Source organism: Narcine bancroftii, chromosome 3 (genome assembly GCF_036971445.1).
Source record: "Narcine bancroftii isolate sNarBan1 chromosome 3, sNarBan1.hap1, whole genome shotgun sequence".
NCBI lineage: Eukaryota > Metazoa > Chordata > Chondrichthyes > Torpediniformes > Narcinidae > Narcine > Narcine bancroftii.
The window spans coordinates 72,288,663-72,307,479 of NC_091471.1; the positions used below are offsets into that span (position 1 = coordinate 72,288,663).

The window sequence follows — 18,817 nt, forward strand, 5'->3', positions numbered from 1 at the left end:
AGAGGGCTGGAGTTCCCCGACCGGCCACTACTCCATCACGTGACTCCTCCCCCACTGTTTAAATTGAGACTTTCTGATATATCCTGCATCTGACTTTTCTATGAAGAAGGGATCAGGCCCAAAACACTAGCAATATATCTTTGTCTCCTATAGATGCTGAAAAGACCAGCTGAGTTCTTGAAGCATTTTGGTGTTTACCACAATCACAGCATCTGCAGCCTATTGTGTTTCACTCACTTTTCTCTCTCCTTTCTCCATCCACCACTCACCATCCACCCCATTCCCAGCTCCCAGCCACGGTAGTCTCGTTACCTGTGAATCATGTCACAATGGGAAATTATTTAGCTTCAATTATCAAGGTGGAGATCAAAGCTGGGATCTTATTGCCTGGTATGATTGCCTTCGAATAGTTCATTTGGAAATTTTCAAACATTAGATATCTCGACACTCAACAGCAAGATTTTATTTGGCATGCGTGTTTAAAAGAACATTGAAAACCAATATTTTTACAGCAGTTTATTCCATCAAAAATACAATCTACTTCACTTAGCTTTGTTTCTACAACTGTTTCAACAATATGATTAGTAGGCTTAGGAGTTTGGACAACAATGATAATATTAAGAACAAAACAAACTTACTTTTTGGAAGCGTACCTTCTGAATAGAATACCACACAGTGCATAATGAAAAATAAAACATTAGGAAACATTTTAATTAACTCTTTAATCTACAGTATGCCCATACAAAAGATTCATTTACATGAGAATGAAGGGTTATCTGGACCTCCATTGTTCAAGGAACTCCCCCTTCTCAAACACTTTGGCAAATATAAAGTTCATTAGAATTAACCATCACCAAATGTCACAGTGCCTAAGTACACAAATTGTGTGCCAAGGAGCAGAAATAGATTTATAGTTGAAACATCAAGGGGCAAGCAGAGATGAGATACTCCTCAGTAGACAAAATAACTTACTAAAACAAACAAAACAGTCTTCACCCCATTGCCTCCCAGATTCGCCAATTGCTGGTGGAAAAGGTAAAGGTTCCATTATTATCATGGAATACTTCATTTTAAGAATGTAACATACATGAAATTCTTTAACTTTTGTCGACTGTAAGGGAGACAGATTTGCCACTTTGTCTATTTGCAAGGGGCTAGGAATAGATTTCGCTCTTCATCTCTCAACCAGAGAATACATTTTTTGCCATTGCCGAATAGCAGGATTTGGACTTGTAAATTAGTAGTTCATGTTAAATTATATAAAAAAGTCTAAACTATTGCCAGTTCAAGCACCTGTTTTCACCTTCATCCTTCCCAGTAACCTTGGTAGTATTTCCAAATGAGAGATGACTAAAACAGTTAAAATCAGTTTCTACAGCAAACTGAATTTTTGGGAAAGACATTTAAACTGATTAAGCAGAAAAATTACATCTTTGGAGAAGGGAAGAGGTTTTTCCAAGAGTAAATTTGAAAGCAGCAGCAATATTCACATTTCTGTCAATTAAATATTGTAAAGATTTTGCATAAGCTCTATAAATTAAAGAGTTAAATCAACCCTTTACTATTTATTTATCCCCAAACTGCAAACTTGTCTTTTGTGGTCCTGACTAGTTTACAAATCAGGAAACCCCACAATTATAACTATTAATACAGTCAATAAAGGATATTTAAGATAAATAGATCAATGTTTCAAAGTAAACTGGGAGCTTTATGCAGAGGTTAAAGAATTAAATTTTCATGAACTGAGAGCAGAAGTGTATATTAAATATTTCAGGCCTACATTAAAATAAGTTTTCCTGTGCTTTTTAAAAAAAAAAATCAAAATGTACAGAATGTCACAATTGGAAACTGCACTTTAAACAAATCCTTAATATTTATTACAAAGCATGCTTCTTAACACTGAACTTAAAAGATTTTCTCCATAGTTGGAAAGAGTTGCTAGGTAAATAATCACTGAACTCCAATGTCGATAGTCTTCAAACTCGTGGTGAATATTTTGGATTTCTTGGCATTTCTGTAAATGATTTTAACTCATAAGGGATCCCAGCATCCACTTCGCTTGATTTTCGAGAAAACAGCAGCCGAATATCACTGTGCAAGTAGATCTTTCCAGACTTTGAACTTTGAAATCTAAGTATTCAAATAAAATATAGAATTGGGTGACTATCTGCACGTGAATTAAAAATATTTATTAATACAATCGTGTCGGAGGAAGTTACTTGAATGCAGTCTGTTAACGTGTTTCACATCATGCAGAAGACCAAATCTACCTTTTTTCCCCCACTATATTTCACTGGCTTTTTCTACACCACATCCAAATGAATTGTCATTAGATGCAACCTTGGATAAAGAGCATTATTAAGTAACTTTATCAAGCTGCTGTCATAGCTGGGTCCAATCCACTCATCCAACAACACTGATACAATGATCAGAAGTAGGACACAATTTCTATTTCCCCATGTGGATGCTCAAACCAATTATATCCTCTGACAAAACACACCAATCAATAAAATGAAATAGAAAGATGGCTATTAAGGGAGGGGTAATACTGGTAATACTGTATTAAAATGGCCAAAATATTAATCATTACCTTGAAACTGTGACACGAGATGAACAAGGAAAAAAATTTTCCCAAAAGGGAAAATCTTGCTGGTCCAATTTTATTGAATAATACAAAAGATCATACAGCTGATGCAATGTATCTACAGTATATTTTTAATAGGTCTTCACAGTAGGTAATGAACAAAATCAGATAATACAGAATTAGAGTGAAAGTAACAAGTTGCTTGTGGACAGAAAGCAATGCAAGACGTAGCTCTTCAGATGTAAATGGTGGATAGTGGTGAACCACAAAGAGGAATGCTGGGAACACTCAGGCTCAATTTACCATGACTTTTGAGTCTGGAATCAGAGTAACGTCTTCATTTGGTACCAGATTTTTGGGATGATGGGGTGGATACACAATCACGGGAAAAACAGCAGCAAATTTCAGAAAGTCAAACTTGCAGAACGGAGACAGGGCAAATTAATTGAGAAATGAAATTCATTGCAAATAAATCTGAAATTATGGTAGCAACGTGGGAGTAACTGAACAGGTAAGGAAGAATTTTAGTTGGGGAATAGGAACAAGGGATTCTTGGAAAGCAATACCATAATCTTGAACAATTTTATTATAGGCCAGCATGATCATAAAAAATGCAAACTTAGCAACTTCATTTCTGCAAGGACAGAAATTAAGAGGAAAAAAAGTCAAACTAAAATGAGATCAGACCACATTCAGAGTACTGCGTAAAATTTTGGAATATGTAATATCACAAAAGACTTTGAGGCAGGTCTGTTGGCTCAACTCATCACTGCTGACCAAGGTGTCTTTCTGAGCTGGTCCCATATCCCTGTAATCCATAGGATATCTAAGGTATGGCAGTTGGGCCAAAGAACAGGGGCACCACTTACAAGGGGTACCATTGTCCTCCCCTTACCCGCCCAATATCCAAGTCCCTAACCCAATAATTAGACTCCATCCTAGGGGTGCAGTGCTGTGCTGCTGAGCCTCACTTGAGTGCCCTCGAGCGCCACTCCTGGCCAGCACCTTATGGGCCGCTCCAGCATGCAAGAGGCACCTGGCGGCAGCCTACTGTGAATCAATGGGGGAAAAAAATGGCTGTCTTCCCTACCCATAATCCCCCATGCAGCTGGAACCACTCTGCATTGCCCTGACTGGCGATGGCACCAGCTGCGTGGGGGATTATGGGCAGGCAAGTCAGCTATTTTGCCCATTGATCCCTCATTGAGCTGCTGGTGCTGGTGAGCAGCTCTGAAGGGCGAAGTGGCCCATTGAGGTACTGGAGGCTGGGCGGCCGGCGGAGTGGGCTGTTGGAGGCTGGGCGGCCGGAGGGGTGGGCTGTCGGAGGCTGGGCGGCCGGCGGGGTGGGCTGTCGGAGGCTGGGCGGCCGGCGGGGTGGGCTGTCGGAGGCTGGGCGGCCGGCGGGGTGGGCTGTCGGAGGCTGGGCGGCCGGCGGGGTGGGCTGTCGGAGGCTGGGCGGCCGGCGGGGTGGGCTGTCGGAGGCTATGCGGCCGGCGGGGTGGGCTGTCGGAGGCTGGGCGGCCGGCGGGGTGGGCTGTCGGAGGCTGGGCGGCCGGCGGGGTGGGCTGTCGGAGGCTGGGCGGCCGGCGGGGTGGGCTGTCGGAGGCTGGGCGGCCGGCGGGGTGGGCTGTCGGAGGCTGGGCGGCCGGCGGGGTGGGCTGTCGGAGGCTGGGCGGCCGGCGGGGTGGGCTGTCGGAGGCTGGGCGGCCGGCGGGGTGGGCTGTCGGAGGCTGGGCGGCCGGCGGGGTGGGCTGTCGGAGGCTGGGCGGCCGGCGGGGTGGGCTGTCGGAGGCTGGGCGGCCGGCGGGGTGGGCTGTCGGAGGCTGGGCGGCCGGCGGGGTGGGCTGTTGGAGGCTGGCCGGCCGGCGGGGTGGGCTGTCGGAGGCTGGGTGGCCGGCGGGGTGGGTTGTCACAACCTGCGCCAGCCGCCCACCCCAGCTGCCCACTGAGGGCCCCGGCGAAAGCCAGCCCTGACCGCCCTTGGAGATTTTCCAATTAATACTTCGCCGGATAAATAATCTATGAATTGATGTGTGTTATTGTTATTAATTTATGCATTACATAAAAAATAAGAAATACTCATTGAGGTTTTATTTAATGGAATAACAAACTGAACAAAGTATTTCAAAGTATAGAATAAAATCTTAACTAAATACATTACTTCGTAGAGTCGCTATCTGTATTCACAACCTGTGTGTGTGGTGCGATTTTTTTTAAATGTGGGGGGGGGTGGTCACCAATGTCAGTGGTGGCCCTAGGGTGCCACTTGACCTAGATATGCCACTGCTCTAACCTTTGCTATGCATGTACCGCTGCAAATGTACTTTAAACATTATGACTGTACCTGACTTTACCACTACCTCTGGCAATTCTTTCCAAGCAGACACAACCATTCTGTGTGAAAAAAATGACCCCTCAGCTCCCCTTTAATCTTCCCCCTCTTGTCTGAAACCTATGCCCTCTAATTTAAAACTCCACGACCTTGGGAAAAAGATGATGACAACCCATCTTATCTGTGCCTCTCATGATTTTGTAATGTCAGCCTCAGCCTCTTTTGCTCCAGAGAAAACAGTCTCACCCTTGTGAATACTCTAACTTAATATCATACATGGCATGGTGACTAGAACCATACACAATATTCCAGATGCAATCTCACCAACATCTTGTACCACTGTAACATGACATAACACTTGTACAATGCCCCATTCATGCCATACACCTCCACCCCACCAAGTTTACCCATGTTTTCTCTTACAGAGAACTATGTACTTGTATCCAGAGGTCTCCATGTTCTACTGTACCTCGCTAGAGCCCTATCATTTTGTGTGTATGCCCTGGGGTGGTATAACTTTTCAAAATACATCACTTTGCACTTGTCCAAGTTAAATTCCATTTGGCATTCCTAGGTTTGCTTTCTTGGTTGATCTACATCAGTTTTAATCTCCTTTTCAATGTCTACCACACTACCAATTTTGTAGTCATCTACCTGTTTTCTCATCCAAATAGTTAATGCATATTTATAAACAGGGCAATGAAAAGGATACAAAGAAAATTTATAAGGATGTCACAAGAATTGAAGGATTTACATACCAGGGAGAGACGAACAAGCCAGGCATCTTTTCTGAGGTGCAACTTAATGGAGATTTTTAAAAAGATGACAGACCGATAAAATGACAGAGACAAATGTTTCGAATTGCTATGAAAAAAAATCTTTTGAACTCAAATACTCTCAGCAACAAAACTAAGTAGGAAGAATAGAAATATTCAAGAGGAGGCTGGACAAGCAATGGGAGAAGAGAATAAAGAATTATGCATGATGAACGACAAGACAAGTCTCAAAAAGGGCATAAATACCAACTACAATTTAAATTTTAGATATATTATATACACTGCACGGTAACAGCCCCTTTCGGTCCACAAGCCCAATTTCACCCAATTGACCTACAACCCTGCAAAGTTTTTTTTGACACAGGGAAAATGTACAAACTCCTTACTTCCCAGCTTGGGATTTGAACTCTGGTTTTGATTGCTGGCGCTATAATAACTTGCGCTAACTGCTAGCTAACCATGCTGCCCAATTTACCACTTGACAGATCTACATTCTTTGTAATCCTATCATTTAAAGGTACAGATGAGATTTACCAGGATGTTGATAAGATTAGAAACTATGAGCTACATAGAGGGGATGGACCAATACAAGTTGTGTTAAGGCATTGGAGCAGAAATAGGCTATTCAGCCCATTGAGTTTCCCCGCCAATGAATCATGAGCTGATCCATTTTTCAACTCAGCCCCACTGATTAGCCTTCTCCTCATAACCTTTGATGCCTAGATGATCAAGAACATATCCCTCAGATCACCTAAATTCCATTGATTGCAGTCGAATCATCTTTCTGAACCTCCTCTGAACCCTATCCAATGTCAGCACATTATTTCTTAAATGAGGAGTCCAAACCTGTTCACAATACTCCAAGTGAGGTCTCACTAGTGCTGGAAAGAGCCTCAACATCTCTGGTGCATCTGAGGCTGAGCAAGTTTAATTGAGAGGCATTGTCAGGATAGTCAGAATCTTAACTCTAAGATGCTTGGAACGGGCTACCAGGATTAATTGAAGAAGCTGATACAACAGTAAATGTTTAAGAGGTTTCTGGATGGACACATGAAGATGTAAGGAATATAGGGATACAGATCATGTGCAAGTCACAAAATTATTGATATAAATTGGGCATCACATTCAACTCAAACAAATGGGCTGAAGGGCCTGTTCTTGTACTGTTCTAGTTCTCCCATTAAGAATTGATTTATTTCCTTTCATCCACCAATGTCGAGGACTAAAAATTTCCACATTTATTTCAGATGCTCTGCATTTATAGGATTTTCCATCATAATGGACCACTTTTTAAAAAGTGAAATACTTATCAAAGCATGTTGAATATGGATCTTTAAATTAAAAAAAGAGACAAAAGCTACAGATGTTAGAAATCTGAAGCAAAACCGAAAATAGAGATACTGATTGGGTCTTATGGTTTTAGAAAGAGGAACAGTCAATGTTTCAGATAAATGTTTCGGACATTGGACGATGAGATTTACAGAACTACAAAACAATGCAGCACAGAAACAGGCTCTTCGATCCATCTAATCCATGCTGAACTATTATCTGTCTTGTATCATTGACCTGAACCCAGAACATAGCCCACCTCCTCCCCCAATACCTTTCCAAATTTCTCTTAGATGTTGAAATCAAACTGCATCTACCAATTCTTTTGGCAGCTTGTCCCACACTCTCTCTCTACCCTCTGAGTGAAGAAATTCCTCCTTAAAATTTTCATCTTTCACCTTTAACCCATATCCTCCAGTTTTCATCTTACTAAAACTTAGCAGAAAAACCTAACTTGCATTTACAGTACCTTACTATAACCCTTATGATAATGTATTCTCTGACACTCTAGGGAATTAAGTCCAAACCGATTCATCCCTTCCATCTAACTCAGCTCCTCAGGCCCCGGCAACATCCTTGCAAATTTTCTCTGCACTCTTTCAATCTTATTGCTATCTTTCTTGGAGGTAAGTGAACAAAACTGCTCACAACATTCCAAATTTGGCTTCATCAATGTCTTGTGCAACTTCAACATAACATTCTAATTCCTGTACTCAATAATTTATGAAGGCTTATGTGCCAAAAACCATTTATCTATCCTATCAGTGATGCCCTTTCAAGGAATTATGCATTTGTATTTCCAGATCCCTCTGTTTTACTGCACTATTTAGTACGCTACTGTTTACCATTCAAGACCCATACTGCAAGTACAAGGTGAACCTCTTTAATCCAGTGACGTTGAGACCTGACCATTGCTGGACCATAGAAAATGCTGGAGAATAGAAATTGACTTCTAAGGGAATCCCCTATGTTAATGTATCAAAGGTAAAACAAACAGGAAATAATGCTGTGGGCAGCACAATAAGTGCAGTGGTTTGCGCATTGTCTTTACAGTGCCACGATTGGAACCAGGATTCAAGTCCTTCACTGTCTGTAAGGAGTACCAGACCACAGAGCGCTGGACAATAGAGGTTCAACCTGTACTATCCTGGTTTGTCCTCCCAAAGTGCAGCAATAAATTCCATCTGTCATTTTGCAGTCATTTTCCATCTGGTCTTAACCCTGCTGCAAGTTTTGAAAGCCTTGCTTGCTGTCAACTATACCTCTCCTGCCTGTGCTTCCCCTTCCCTCCCCTCCCCCAAGATTAGTAAATATCCTGAGTAACATTAATTGGCCAATTTAGAAGAGAGAGGCCAAATGATCTTTTTGTGTGTTATAGATTCTACAAAAATACATTTATTAAAAACTTTGATTCTCATTGGAACTGGGGTCACTCTTTCATTGCTGGAAAGATCTGGCAGAGTGACTTATAAAATAAAATTAAAATTACCAAGACTCTGGCTGTAAGGTGCATATGTGAAATTAGCAGTACAGGATTATATTACTTCCCATTTTCTATACCATAATATTTATAGTCAAGATTCATGCGATTCAAAACTAAACAAATTTATGAAAATTATATCCATCAACTTTTGGATATTGTACAAATGGTTCACTTTTGCAAGTCTCTGTAATGCTCATTATACTTACGCTAGTAAATATGTGTGTTATTTTCAGATTATAGATACCTTAAATGAATTAAATAACATAGTACTTTTCTTTTTATTTCTGAATTTTCCATATTTTCACAAGTTCCTTCATTTTCTTCCACTGGCACAAGAAAAATCCTGTGGCGCAGCAGTGTAATGTGGTTCGGTGGCATATCGTTGAAGTCGTAGGTCACAAGAAACATTTTCACCACAGTTTTGTTTGGATTGAATAAGGTCTGAAAGCAAAGAGCAGTTGTAATGATATTAATTTAAAGTTCATTATCATCTGACTGTACACATGCAACAGTTCATAATGATCACATAAATAATCAAAATAAATACATGTTAATATTTGGGATGATTTTCACAGTTACAGGATACTGTTTTATTAGACTCTCTGCCTGTGGGAAGAAACTATTCCCCAGACTGGAAGTCCTGATTTTGATGTTCCTGTACCTTCTTGATGGCAGTGGGTTGAAGATACTGTGAGCTGGATGGAAAGGGTCTTTTATAATTCCTTGAGCTCTATTTAGACAATGTTCCCAGTAAATCCCACTGATCATCTCATCTGTTTTAATGATCCTCTGTAGAGACTTGAAGTATAGGAGCTGCTGAGGTGTTGTTATGCCAGAATAGGTCAACCCTAAAATGCAGGCCAAGGAACTTTGTTCTCTCCACTCTCTCCATGACAGAACCTTTGATGCATAGATGTGCAGTGGAGAATGCTTGACCTTCATCCTCCTGAAGTCCACAATCATCTCCTTTGTCTTTTCCACTTTGAGGCTGTAATCGTTGTTCTCGTACCATTTTACGAGCCTTTCAACCTCCTCTGTAATTCGACTTATCATTATTGCTAACGAGGTCAATTACTATTGTACCATCCACAAATTTATGATTCTGTTGGAACTGAATCTGCCAGTGCAATCATGAGTCAGCAGTGTGAATAGTGGAACCACAGAACACTACAGCACAGAAAACAGGCTATTCAACCCCTCTAGTCTGTGCCAACCCTAGTCCCACTGGCCTGCTCCCACACAATAAGCCTCCAGTCCTCTCACATCCATGTACCTATCCGATTTACTCTTAAAACATACGATCAAGCCTGCATTCACCACATCAGATGGGAGCTCATTTCATACTCCAACCACCTTCTGAGTTCTAATGTTCCCCCTAAACTTCTCCCCCTTCATCTTAAAACTATGTTCTCTAGTATTTATCTCCCCAAATTGCATCCACTGTCTATACCTTTCATAATCTTGTAAATCTCAATCAAATATCCCCTCATTCTTCTTCACTCCAAGGAATAAAGTCCTTACCTGCCCAATCAATCCCTGAAGACCCAGCAACATTCTAGTAAATCTTCTCTGCACTCTTTCAATCTTATTGCTATTCTTCCTGTAGTTAGGCACCCAGTTCTGCACACAATAATCCAAGTTTGCCCTTACCAATGTATTAAACAACTTCAACATTCCAATTCCTTTACTCAAATCTTTGATCTATAAAGGCTAAGATACCAAAAGTGTTTTTTTTTTTTTTTTTACACCCTGTCCACCTTCAGGGAACAATGTATCTGCACTCCTAGGATCCTCTGCTCTGCCACACTCCTTAGTCCCTTATTACTTGCTGTGTATCTCTTACCTTGCATTGCCCTTCCAAGATGCATCACCTCACACTTATCTGCATTGAACTCCATCTGTCACTTTCTGGCCCATTCTCCTAACTGGTCCAGATCCCTCTGCAAGCTTTGATAATCTCTTCACTGTCCACCATGCCTCATATCTTTGTATCACTGGAAAACTTGCTGATCCAATTCACAACAGTATCATCCAAATCACTGATGTATTCAACAAAGAACAATGGCCCCAACAAAGATCCCTGAGGCACATCACTGGTCACAGGCCTCCAATCCGAGAAACAACCATCCACTACTACCCTCTGCCTTCTCCCACACAGCCAATTTCGAATCCAGTTTACCATCTCTCCTTGAATACCTAATGCAATAACCTTCTGAACTAACCTCCTATGTGGGACCTTGTCAAAGGCTTTACTAAAGTCCAGGTAGACAACATCCACAGCCTTTCCTTCATCTACCTTCCTTGTAACCTCCTCAAATAATTCCACTAGATTTGTTAAACATAACTTACCACACACAAAGTCATGCCGTCTATCCTTAATCAACCCATGACTGTCCAAATACCTATATATCCCATCTCTCAGAACTCCTTCCAATATTTCTACCACTGACGTCAAGTTTACTGGCCTATAATCACCTGGTTTATTTTTGGTGGCTTTTTTAAACAATGGGACAACATGAGCTACCCTCTAATCCTCTGGCAGCTCATCTGTCGCTAAGGACATTTTGAAAATATCAGTCTCCCTCAAGATCTGAGGGAATATTATATCTGGCCTGGGGGATTTATCTACCTTTATTCACTGTAAGGCAGCAAGAACTTCCTCCACCTTAATCTCCATATGTGCTATGATTTTTCTGTTTCCCTTCCTTCCTTATCCACTACGCCAGTTTCCTGAGTAAATACTGATGCAAAAAAACTATTTAAAATCTCCCCATTTCTTGAGGTTCCACACAGTTGACCACTCTCACGCTCTAAGTGACTAATTTTGTCCCTTACTTTCCTTTCACTCTTAATATACTTGTAGAACCCCCTTAGGTTTACCTTCATATTATCAGCCTCATGGCTTCATTTTGCTTTCCTGATTTCTTTCTTGAGTATTTTATCATTTTTTTGGGTACTTTTCAAGTACCTCATAAGCTCCTTGTTGCCTATTCTTGCTATACGTTTCCCTTTTTCTTAACTAGATCACCAATATCCCTGGAAAACCAGGGTTCCTATACCTGTTAACTTTGCCTTTAATCCTAACAGGAACATGCAAACTCTGCACTCTCAAAATTTTGCCCTTGAAGGCCATCCACTTTCCTAACACACCCTTGCCATAAAACAACATATCCCAATCCACTCCTCCTAAATCCTTTCTCACTTCCACAAAATTTGCTTTCCTCCAATTTAAAATCTTAACATGAAGACCAGACTTATCCTTTTCCATTAATAAATTGAAGCTAATGGCATTATGGTTACTGGACCCAAAATGTTCACTTACATACATCTGTCATCTGACCTGCCTTGTTCCCTAATACTGCATCCTTTCTTGTAGTGGGTTGAGCACACAGCTGAGGTGTGCCAGTGCTCAGTGTGATGAGGCTTGAGGTTTTGCTCCCAACTCAAATAGACTGTTGTCTTTCCATCAAGAAATCCAGAAGCCAGTTGCAGAAGGGTCCAAAAGTAGACCTGGTAAATTATAGGCCTGTAAGTCTGACGTCGATGGTGGGTAAATTAATGGAAATTGTTCTTAGAGATGGTATATTTCTTTGGCTTGGCTTCGCGGACGAAGATTTATGGAGGGGGTAAAAAGTCCACGTCAGCTGCAGGCTCGTTTGTGGCTGACCAGTCCGATGCGGGACAGGCAGACACGATTGCAGCGGTTGCAAGGGAAAATTGGTTGGTTGGGGTTGGGTGTTGGGTTTTTCCTCCTTTGCCTTTTGTCAGTGAGGTGGGCTCTGCGGTCTTCTTCAAAGGAGGCTGCTGCCCGCCAAACTGTGAGGCGCCAAGATGCACGGTTTGAGGCGTTATCAGCCCACTGGCGGTGGTCAATGTGGCAGGCACCAAGAGATTTCTTTAGGCAGTCCTTGTACCTTTTCTTTGGTGCACCTCTGTCACGGTGGCCAGTGGAGAGCTCGCCATATAATACGATCTTGGGAAGGCGATGGTCCTCCATTCTGGAGACGTGACCCATCCAGCGCAGCTGGATCTTCAGCAGCGTGGACTCGATGCTGTCGACCTCTGCCATCTCGAGTACCTCGACGTTAGGGGTGTGAGCGCTCCAATGGATGTTGAGGATGGAGCGGAGACAACGCTGGTGGAAGCGTTCTAGGAGCCGTAGGTGGTGCCGGTAGAGGACCCATGATTCGGAGCCGAACAGGAGTGTGGGTATGACAACGGCTCTGTATACGCTTATCTTTGTGAGGTTTTTCAGTTGGTTGTTTTTCCAGACTCTTTTGTGTAGTCTTCCAAAGGCGCTATTTGCCTTGGCGAGTCTGTTGTCTATCTCATTGTCGATCCTTGCATCTGATGAAATGGTGCAGCCGAGATAGGTAAACTGGTTGACCGTTTTGAGTTTTGTGTGCCCGATGGAGATGTGGGGGGGCTGGTAGTCATGGTGGGGAGCTGGCTGATGGAGGACCTCAGTTTTCTTCAGGCTGACTTCCAGGCCAAACATTTTGGCAGTTTCCGCAAAGCAGGACGTCAAGCGCTGAAGAGCTGGCTCTGAATGGGCAACTAAAGCGGCATCATCTGCAAAGAGTAGTTCACGGACAAGTTTCTCTTGTGTCTTGGTGTGAGCTTGCAGGCGCCTCAGATTGAAGAGACTGCCATCCGTGCGGTACCGGATGTAAACAGCGTCTTCATTGTTGGGGTCTTTCATGGCTTGGTTCAGCATCATGCTGAAGAAGATTGAAAAGAGGGTTGGTGCGAGAACACAGCCTTGCTTCACGCCATTGTTAATGGAGAAGGGTTCAGAGAGCTCATTGCTGTATCTGACCCGACCTTGTTGGTTTTCGTGCAGTTGGATAATCATGTTGCGGAACTTTGGGGGACATCCGATGCGCTCTAGTATTTGCCAAAGCCCTTTCCTGCTCACGGTGTCGAAGGCTTTGGTGAGGTCAACAAAGGTGATGTAGAGTCCTTTGTTTTGTTCTCTACACTTTTCTTGGAGCTGTCTGAGGGCAAAGACCATGTCAGTGGTTCCTCTGTTAGCGCGAAAGCCGCACTGTGATTCTGGGAGAATATTCTCAGCGACACTAGGTATTATTCTATTTAGTAGAATCCTAGCGAAGATTTTGCCTGCAATGGAGAGCAACGTGATTCCCCTGTAGTTTGAGCAGTCTGATTTCTCGCCTTTGTTTTTGTACAGGGTGATGATGGTGGCATCACGAAGATCCTGAGGCAGTTTACCTTGGTCCCAACAAAGCTTGAAAAACTCATGCAGTTTGGCATGCAGAGTTTTGCCGCCAGCCTTCCAGACTTCTGGGGGGATTCCATCCATACCTGCTGCTTTGCCACTTTTCAGTTGTTCGATTGCCTTATATGTCTCATCCAGGGTGGGAACCTCATCCAGCTCTAGCCTTAGGGGCTGTTGAGGGAGCTGGAGCAGGGCGGAATCTTGGACTGAGCGGTTGGTACTGAAAAGAGATTGGAAGTGTTCTGACCATCGGTTGAGGATGGAGATCTTGTCGCTGAGGAGGACTTTGCCGTCTGAGCTGCGCAGCGGGCTTTGGACTTGGGGTGAGGGGCCGTACACAGCCTTTAGAGCCTCGTAGAAACCCCTGAAGTCGCCAATGTCCGCGCTGAGCTGTGTTCGTTTGGCGAGGCTAGTCCACCACTCATTTTGGATCTCCCGGAGTTTGCGCTGAAGATGGCTGCATGCGCGACGGAAGGCTTGTTTCTTCTCTGGACAGGACGGCTTTGTAAGGTGAGCCTGGTGGGCAGCTCGCTTCTTTGCCAGCAGCTCCTGGATTTCCTGGCTGTTTTCGTCAAACCAGTCCTTGTTTTTCCTGGAGGAGAAGCCCAGTACCTCTTCAGTGGATTGCAGTATGGTAGTCTTCAACTGATCCCAGAGGGTTTCAGGGGACGGGTCCGTGAGGCGGGTTGCAACGTCGAGCTTTGCTTTGAGGTTTGCCTGGAAGTTTCCTCTCGCTTCGTCTGACTGCAGTTTTCCAACATTGAACCTCTTTCTGGGGGCTTTATTGTTCCTGGGCTTTGGCTTGAAGTGAAGGTTGAGCTTGCAGCGAACCAGCCGGTGGTCAGTGTGGCATTCCGCGCTAGGCATGACCCTGGTGTGGAGCACATCTTGTTTGTCACTTTCTCGCACCAGGATGTAGTCCAGGAGGTGCCAGTGTTTGGATCGGGGATGCATCCAGGTGGTCTTAAGGCTGTCCCTCTGCTGAAAAAGGGTGTTTGTAATGACAAGCCGCTGTTCTGCGCAGAGCTCCAACAGGAGGCGCCCATTGTCGTTGCACTTGCCGACGCCATGCTTGCCCAGGGTAGACGGCGGCGGCCCCGATACGGGCAGGAGCAAGGGGGAGACGGCGGCCCCAGTCCGGGCACAGGGAGAGCAGCAGCGGCCCCGGCCCCGGTCCGGGCGAAGGGTAGACGGCGGCGGCCCCGATACGGGCAGGAGCAAGGGGGAGACGGCGGCCCCGGCCTCGGTCGAGTGAGGCAGACGGAGGCCCCGGTCCGGGCAGTATGGACCGACCTAGGAGGGGAGGCAGGCCCCTCCAGCCCGGGTAAGAAACCTGCATAGGAGAAGGCCACTCCGATATAAAACCTACGACCCAAGGACCTCGCTGCCACGTCCCAGCTTGCTTGGCCACGGCACACGAACCATGGGTGTAAAGGGTGGGGCCAGTACTGCGCGCACTGCACTCCACCTAAAAGCTCCTTTGCGCAGGCCCGAGGACAGGTCCACGTCCTCCCCCTCAACGTCCTCCCCCTCCACGTCCTCCCCCTCAAAAGATGCTCACAAACTCAAGCTAGCATGCTGGAACATCAGAACCATGCTAGATAAGACTGACAGCCATCGACCTGAACGTCGGTCTGCCCTCATTGCACATGAACTCCTCAGACTTGACATCGACATAGCCGCTCTCAGTGAAGTCCGCCTGGCAGATGTAGGCAGCTTCCAAGAACGCGGCGCGGGCTACACACTCTACTGGTCTGGCAAGCCTTCGGATGAACGACGCCTATCTGGTGTAGGCTTCATGGTCAAGAGCTTCATTGCCTCCAAACTCGAAAACCTTCCGACAGGCCTCTCGGACCGAATCATGTCCATGCGACTCCCACTTCAAAACAAGCGTCACATCACCCTCATCAGTGTCTATGCTCCAACCCTCCAGGCGGAACCAGCAGAAAAGAACAAGTTCTACACCGACCTGCGCAACCTCATCCAACGTACCCCTACAGCCGACAAGGTTGTCATCCTGGGCGACTTCAACGCTCGTGTCGGCAAAGACTCAGAAACCTGGCCAGGAATCCAGATGGTATATACAACTATTTGAAAAGGCAAGAATTGATTCGGAGGAGTCAGCATGGTTTTGTATGTGATAGATCATGTCCAACAAATTTTAAGAGTGTTTTGAGGAGGTTACAAAAAAAGGTTGATGCGGGGAAGGCTGTGGATGTTGTTTATTTGGACTTTAGTAAGGCTTTTGATGCCCATCGTTATTGAATGAAGATCTACCGGGACCAATGCCTGAAGAGGGCGCACAAAATCAGTGAACCGGTGCGAACTCGAAAGGCCAACATGGCCTGTTTCTGCTCCGTAAATGGTTCCCCATAAAAGGTTAGGAAGGAAGGTGGGAGCATTAGGTATTGATGATGAAGTAGTGAGATGGATTCAACAATAGTTGGATGGGAGATGCCAGAGAGTACTGGTGGAAAATTGTTTGTTGAATTGTAGATAGGGTGGAAAAGAAGGCTTTTGGTATGCTGGCCTTTATTAATCAAAGCATAGAATATAGGAGCTGGGAGGTGATGTTGAGACTGTTCAAGGCATTGGTGAGGCCAAATTTGGAATACTGTGTGCAGTTCTGGTCCCCAAATTATAGGAAGGATATCAATAAGGTAGAGAGGGTGCAGAAAATATTTACTAAAATGTTGCCTGGATTGCAGTATCTAGAATACAAAGAAAGATTGAGTAGACTGGGTATTTATTCATTAGAGCATAGAAGGTTGAGGGGGGATTTGATAGAGGTATTTAAGATGATGAGGGGTACAGAGTAGATATGAATAGGCTCTTTCCCTTGAGGGTAGGTGAGATTGGAACAAGGGGGCAAGTTAAGGGTTAGGGGGCAAAAGTTTAGAAGTAACATGAGAGGATGCTTCTTCACTCAGAGAGTGGTGGCTGAGTGGAATGACCCTTTGGAAAAAGTGGTTGCAGAAGGGTCAATTTTGTCATTAAAGAGGTTGGATGAGTATATGGTTATGAGGGGATTGGAGGGTTATAGACAGGGAGCGGGTAGTGGGTCTAGAGGGGTCAAGATGGCCTGTTTCTGTACTGTAATTGTTATATGGTTATATGGAATTGGAGGCCGGTGTAAAGTGGAGTGCCTCAGGGATTAGTACTGGGTCCACTGCTGTTTGTCATATATATTAATGAATTTATTAAATTTGCAGATGATACAAAGGTTGGCAGTGTTATGGACATTGAGGATGATTATCATTAAGGGAGATATAGGACTGTTAGAAGAGTGGGCTGAAAGATGGCAGATGGAGTTTAATACTGATAAATGTGAGGTGCTAAATTTTGGTAGGACTAATCAAAATAGGACAAGCATGTTAAATGGTAGAAAATTGAGGAGTGAAGTGGGACAAAGGGATTTAGGAGTCACGGAATATAATTCTCTGAAAGTTGAATCACATGTGGGTAGAATGGTGAAGAAGGTATGTTGGCTTTTATAAATAAGAATATAGAACACAGGTGTTGGGATGTTATGCTGAAATTGTATAAAGCTTTGGTGAAGCCAAATTTAGAATATTGTGCACTGTTTTGGTCACCGAATTACAGGAAGGATATAAACAGTATAGAGAGAGAGTGCAGAGGAGATTTATGAGAATGTTGCCGGGGTTTCAGGGTTTGAGTTACAGGGAATGGTTGAGCAGGCTAGGACTTATTTCCTGGAGCATAGAAGGTTGAGTGGTGATTTGATAGAGGTATTCAAAATTATAAGGGGACGGATAGAGTCAATGTGGATAGGTTTTTTCCACTGAGAATGGGTAAGATTCAAACAAGAGGGTTGAATTGAGAGTAAAAGGGAAAAGTTTAAGGGAAACATGAGGGGGAATTTCTTCACATAGAGGGTGGTGGGGATCTGGAATGAACTTCCGGCAGTGGTGGTAGAAGCAAGATTGATGTTAATATTCAAGGATAGGTATATAGATGGGAGAGGTGTGGAGAGTTATGGGCCAAATGTGAGTCAGTGGGACGAGGTGGGAGATGATGTTCAGCACGAACTAGTAGGGCCAAACTGGCCTGTTTGTGCTGTAAATGGTTAAAAGGTTAAAGGTGTTAGGTCCCAGCGAGGACAGTTTATCCACCAGCATCTGACATATGATTGTGTTGAATGCCAAATTAAAGGAAAAGAACAACAGTCTGGCATGAGGCATCGTTCTCTGAGTGGATCAAGGCAATTACATCATTTGTGGATTGGTTTGGATAGCAGATAAACTGGAATTGGTCCAATGTCGCTGGACGATGCACTTTGATGGATTCCATCACCAGGTGCTCAAAACACTTCATGATCATAGACATCAGTGTCACTGAGTGGTAGTCATTTAGTCTCACTCCTGTTGCTTTCTTGGGCACCAGGATGATGGTTGCTGGCTTGACAGCTACAGGTAGAGTGGGTTATTGCAGTAAGATGGTGTAGATATTGTAGATGTATGTTAGAAGCTCCACCAGCTGGTTTGCACAGACTTTCAGGACCCAACCAGTTATGTTATCAGGACCTGTAGCTTTGTGTAGGTTCATCCAGTATCTTCCTCACCTCAGCAATGCAGGGTACCTGTTCTTCAGGGGAAAATGAGGCTCTCTTTGATGTCACGTTGTTTTTCTCATCAAACCATGCATAGAAGGTATTCAACCTGTCAGGAAAGGAGTCATCAGTCACTGACCCACATGATTGACTTGCAGTCAGTTATTGTGTGAATAACCCTGCCACAAACTTGAGATCTTAATGCCATATCATTTCCCGACCTTAAAGCAGTGACAGTGAGGTCTGAGTGATGCACAAAGTTCTGCATCTGGCCATGGTTTTAGATTTGCCTTGGCTGTGTAGCATTTGATCATCATATCCTCAATACACATGCCGATGTAGTTAGTTACTTCAATGTTGATATGGTCTTTGTTGGTGGCCGCCTTCCTGAACGGATTCCAGCCCATGCAGTCCTGCAGCACTGCTGCATCTTCCTCTGGCCAGGCCCAGATCCCTCTGTGGACTGGTTTGACTTGTTTTACGAGTGGTCTGTAAGAAGTGATG

General features: G+C 44.1%; 1 protein-coding gene across 11 annotated transcripts in view; it reads right to left on the reverse strand.

Annotated features, from left to right (window-relative positions):
• Nucleotides 1–501: 501 nt before the first annotated feature.
• Nucleotides 502–18,817, reverse strand: part of atosb (atos homolog b) — a 158,633-nt gene continuing 140,317 nt past the window's right edge. For 10 of the 11 annotated variants that reach the window (XM_069924279.1, XM_069924281.1, XM_069924275.1 and 7 more), the window contains 2 exons: nt 8,749–8,945; nt 502–2,130 (listed from right to left, as the gene is read on the reverse strand). In XM_069924279.1, coding sequence (XP_069780380.1) covers nt 1,977–2,130; nt 8,749–8,945 — 351 coding nt within the window. In that variant the 3' untranslated portion in view covers nt 502–1,976. The remainder of the gene's footprint in view (nt 2,131–8,748; nt 8,946–18,817) is intronic. The other variant, XM_069924285.1, reaches the window with a different exon arrangement.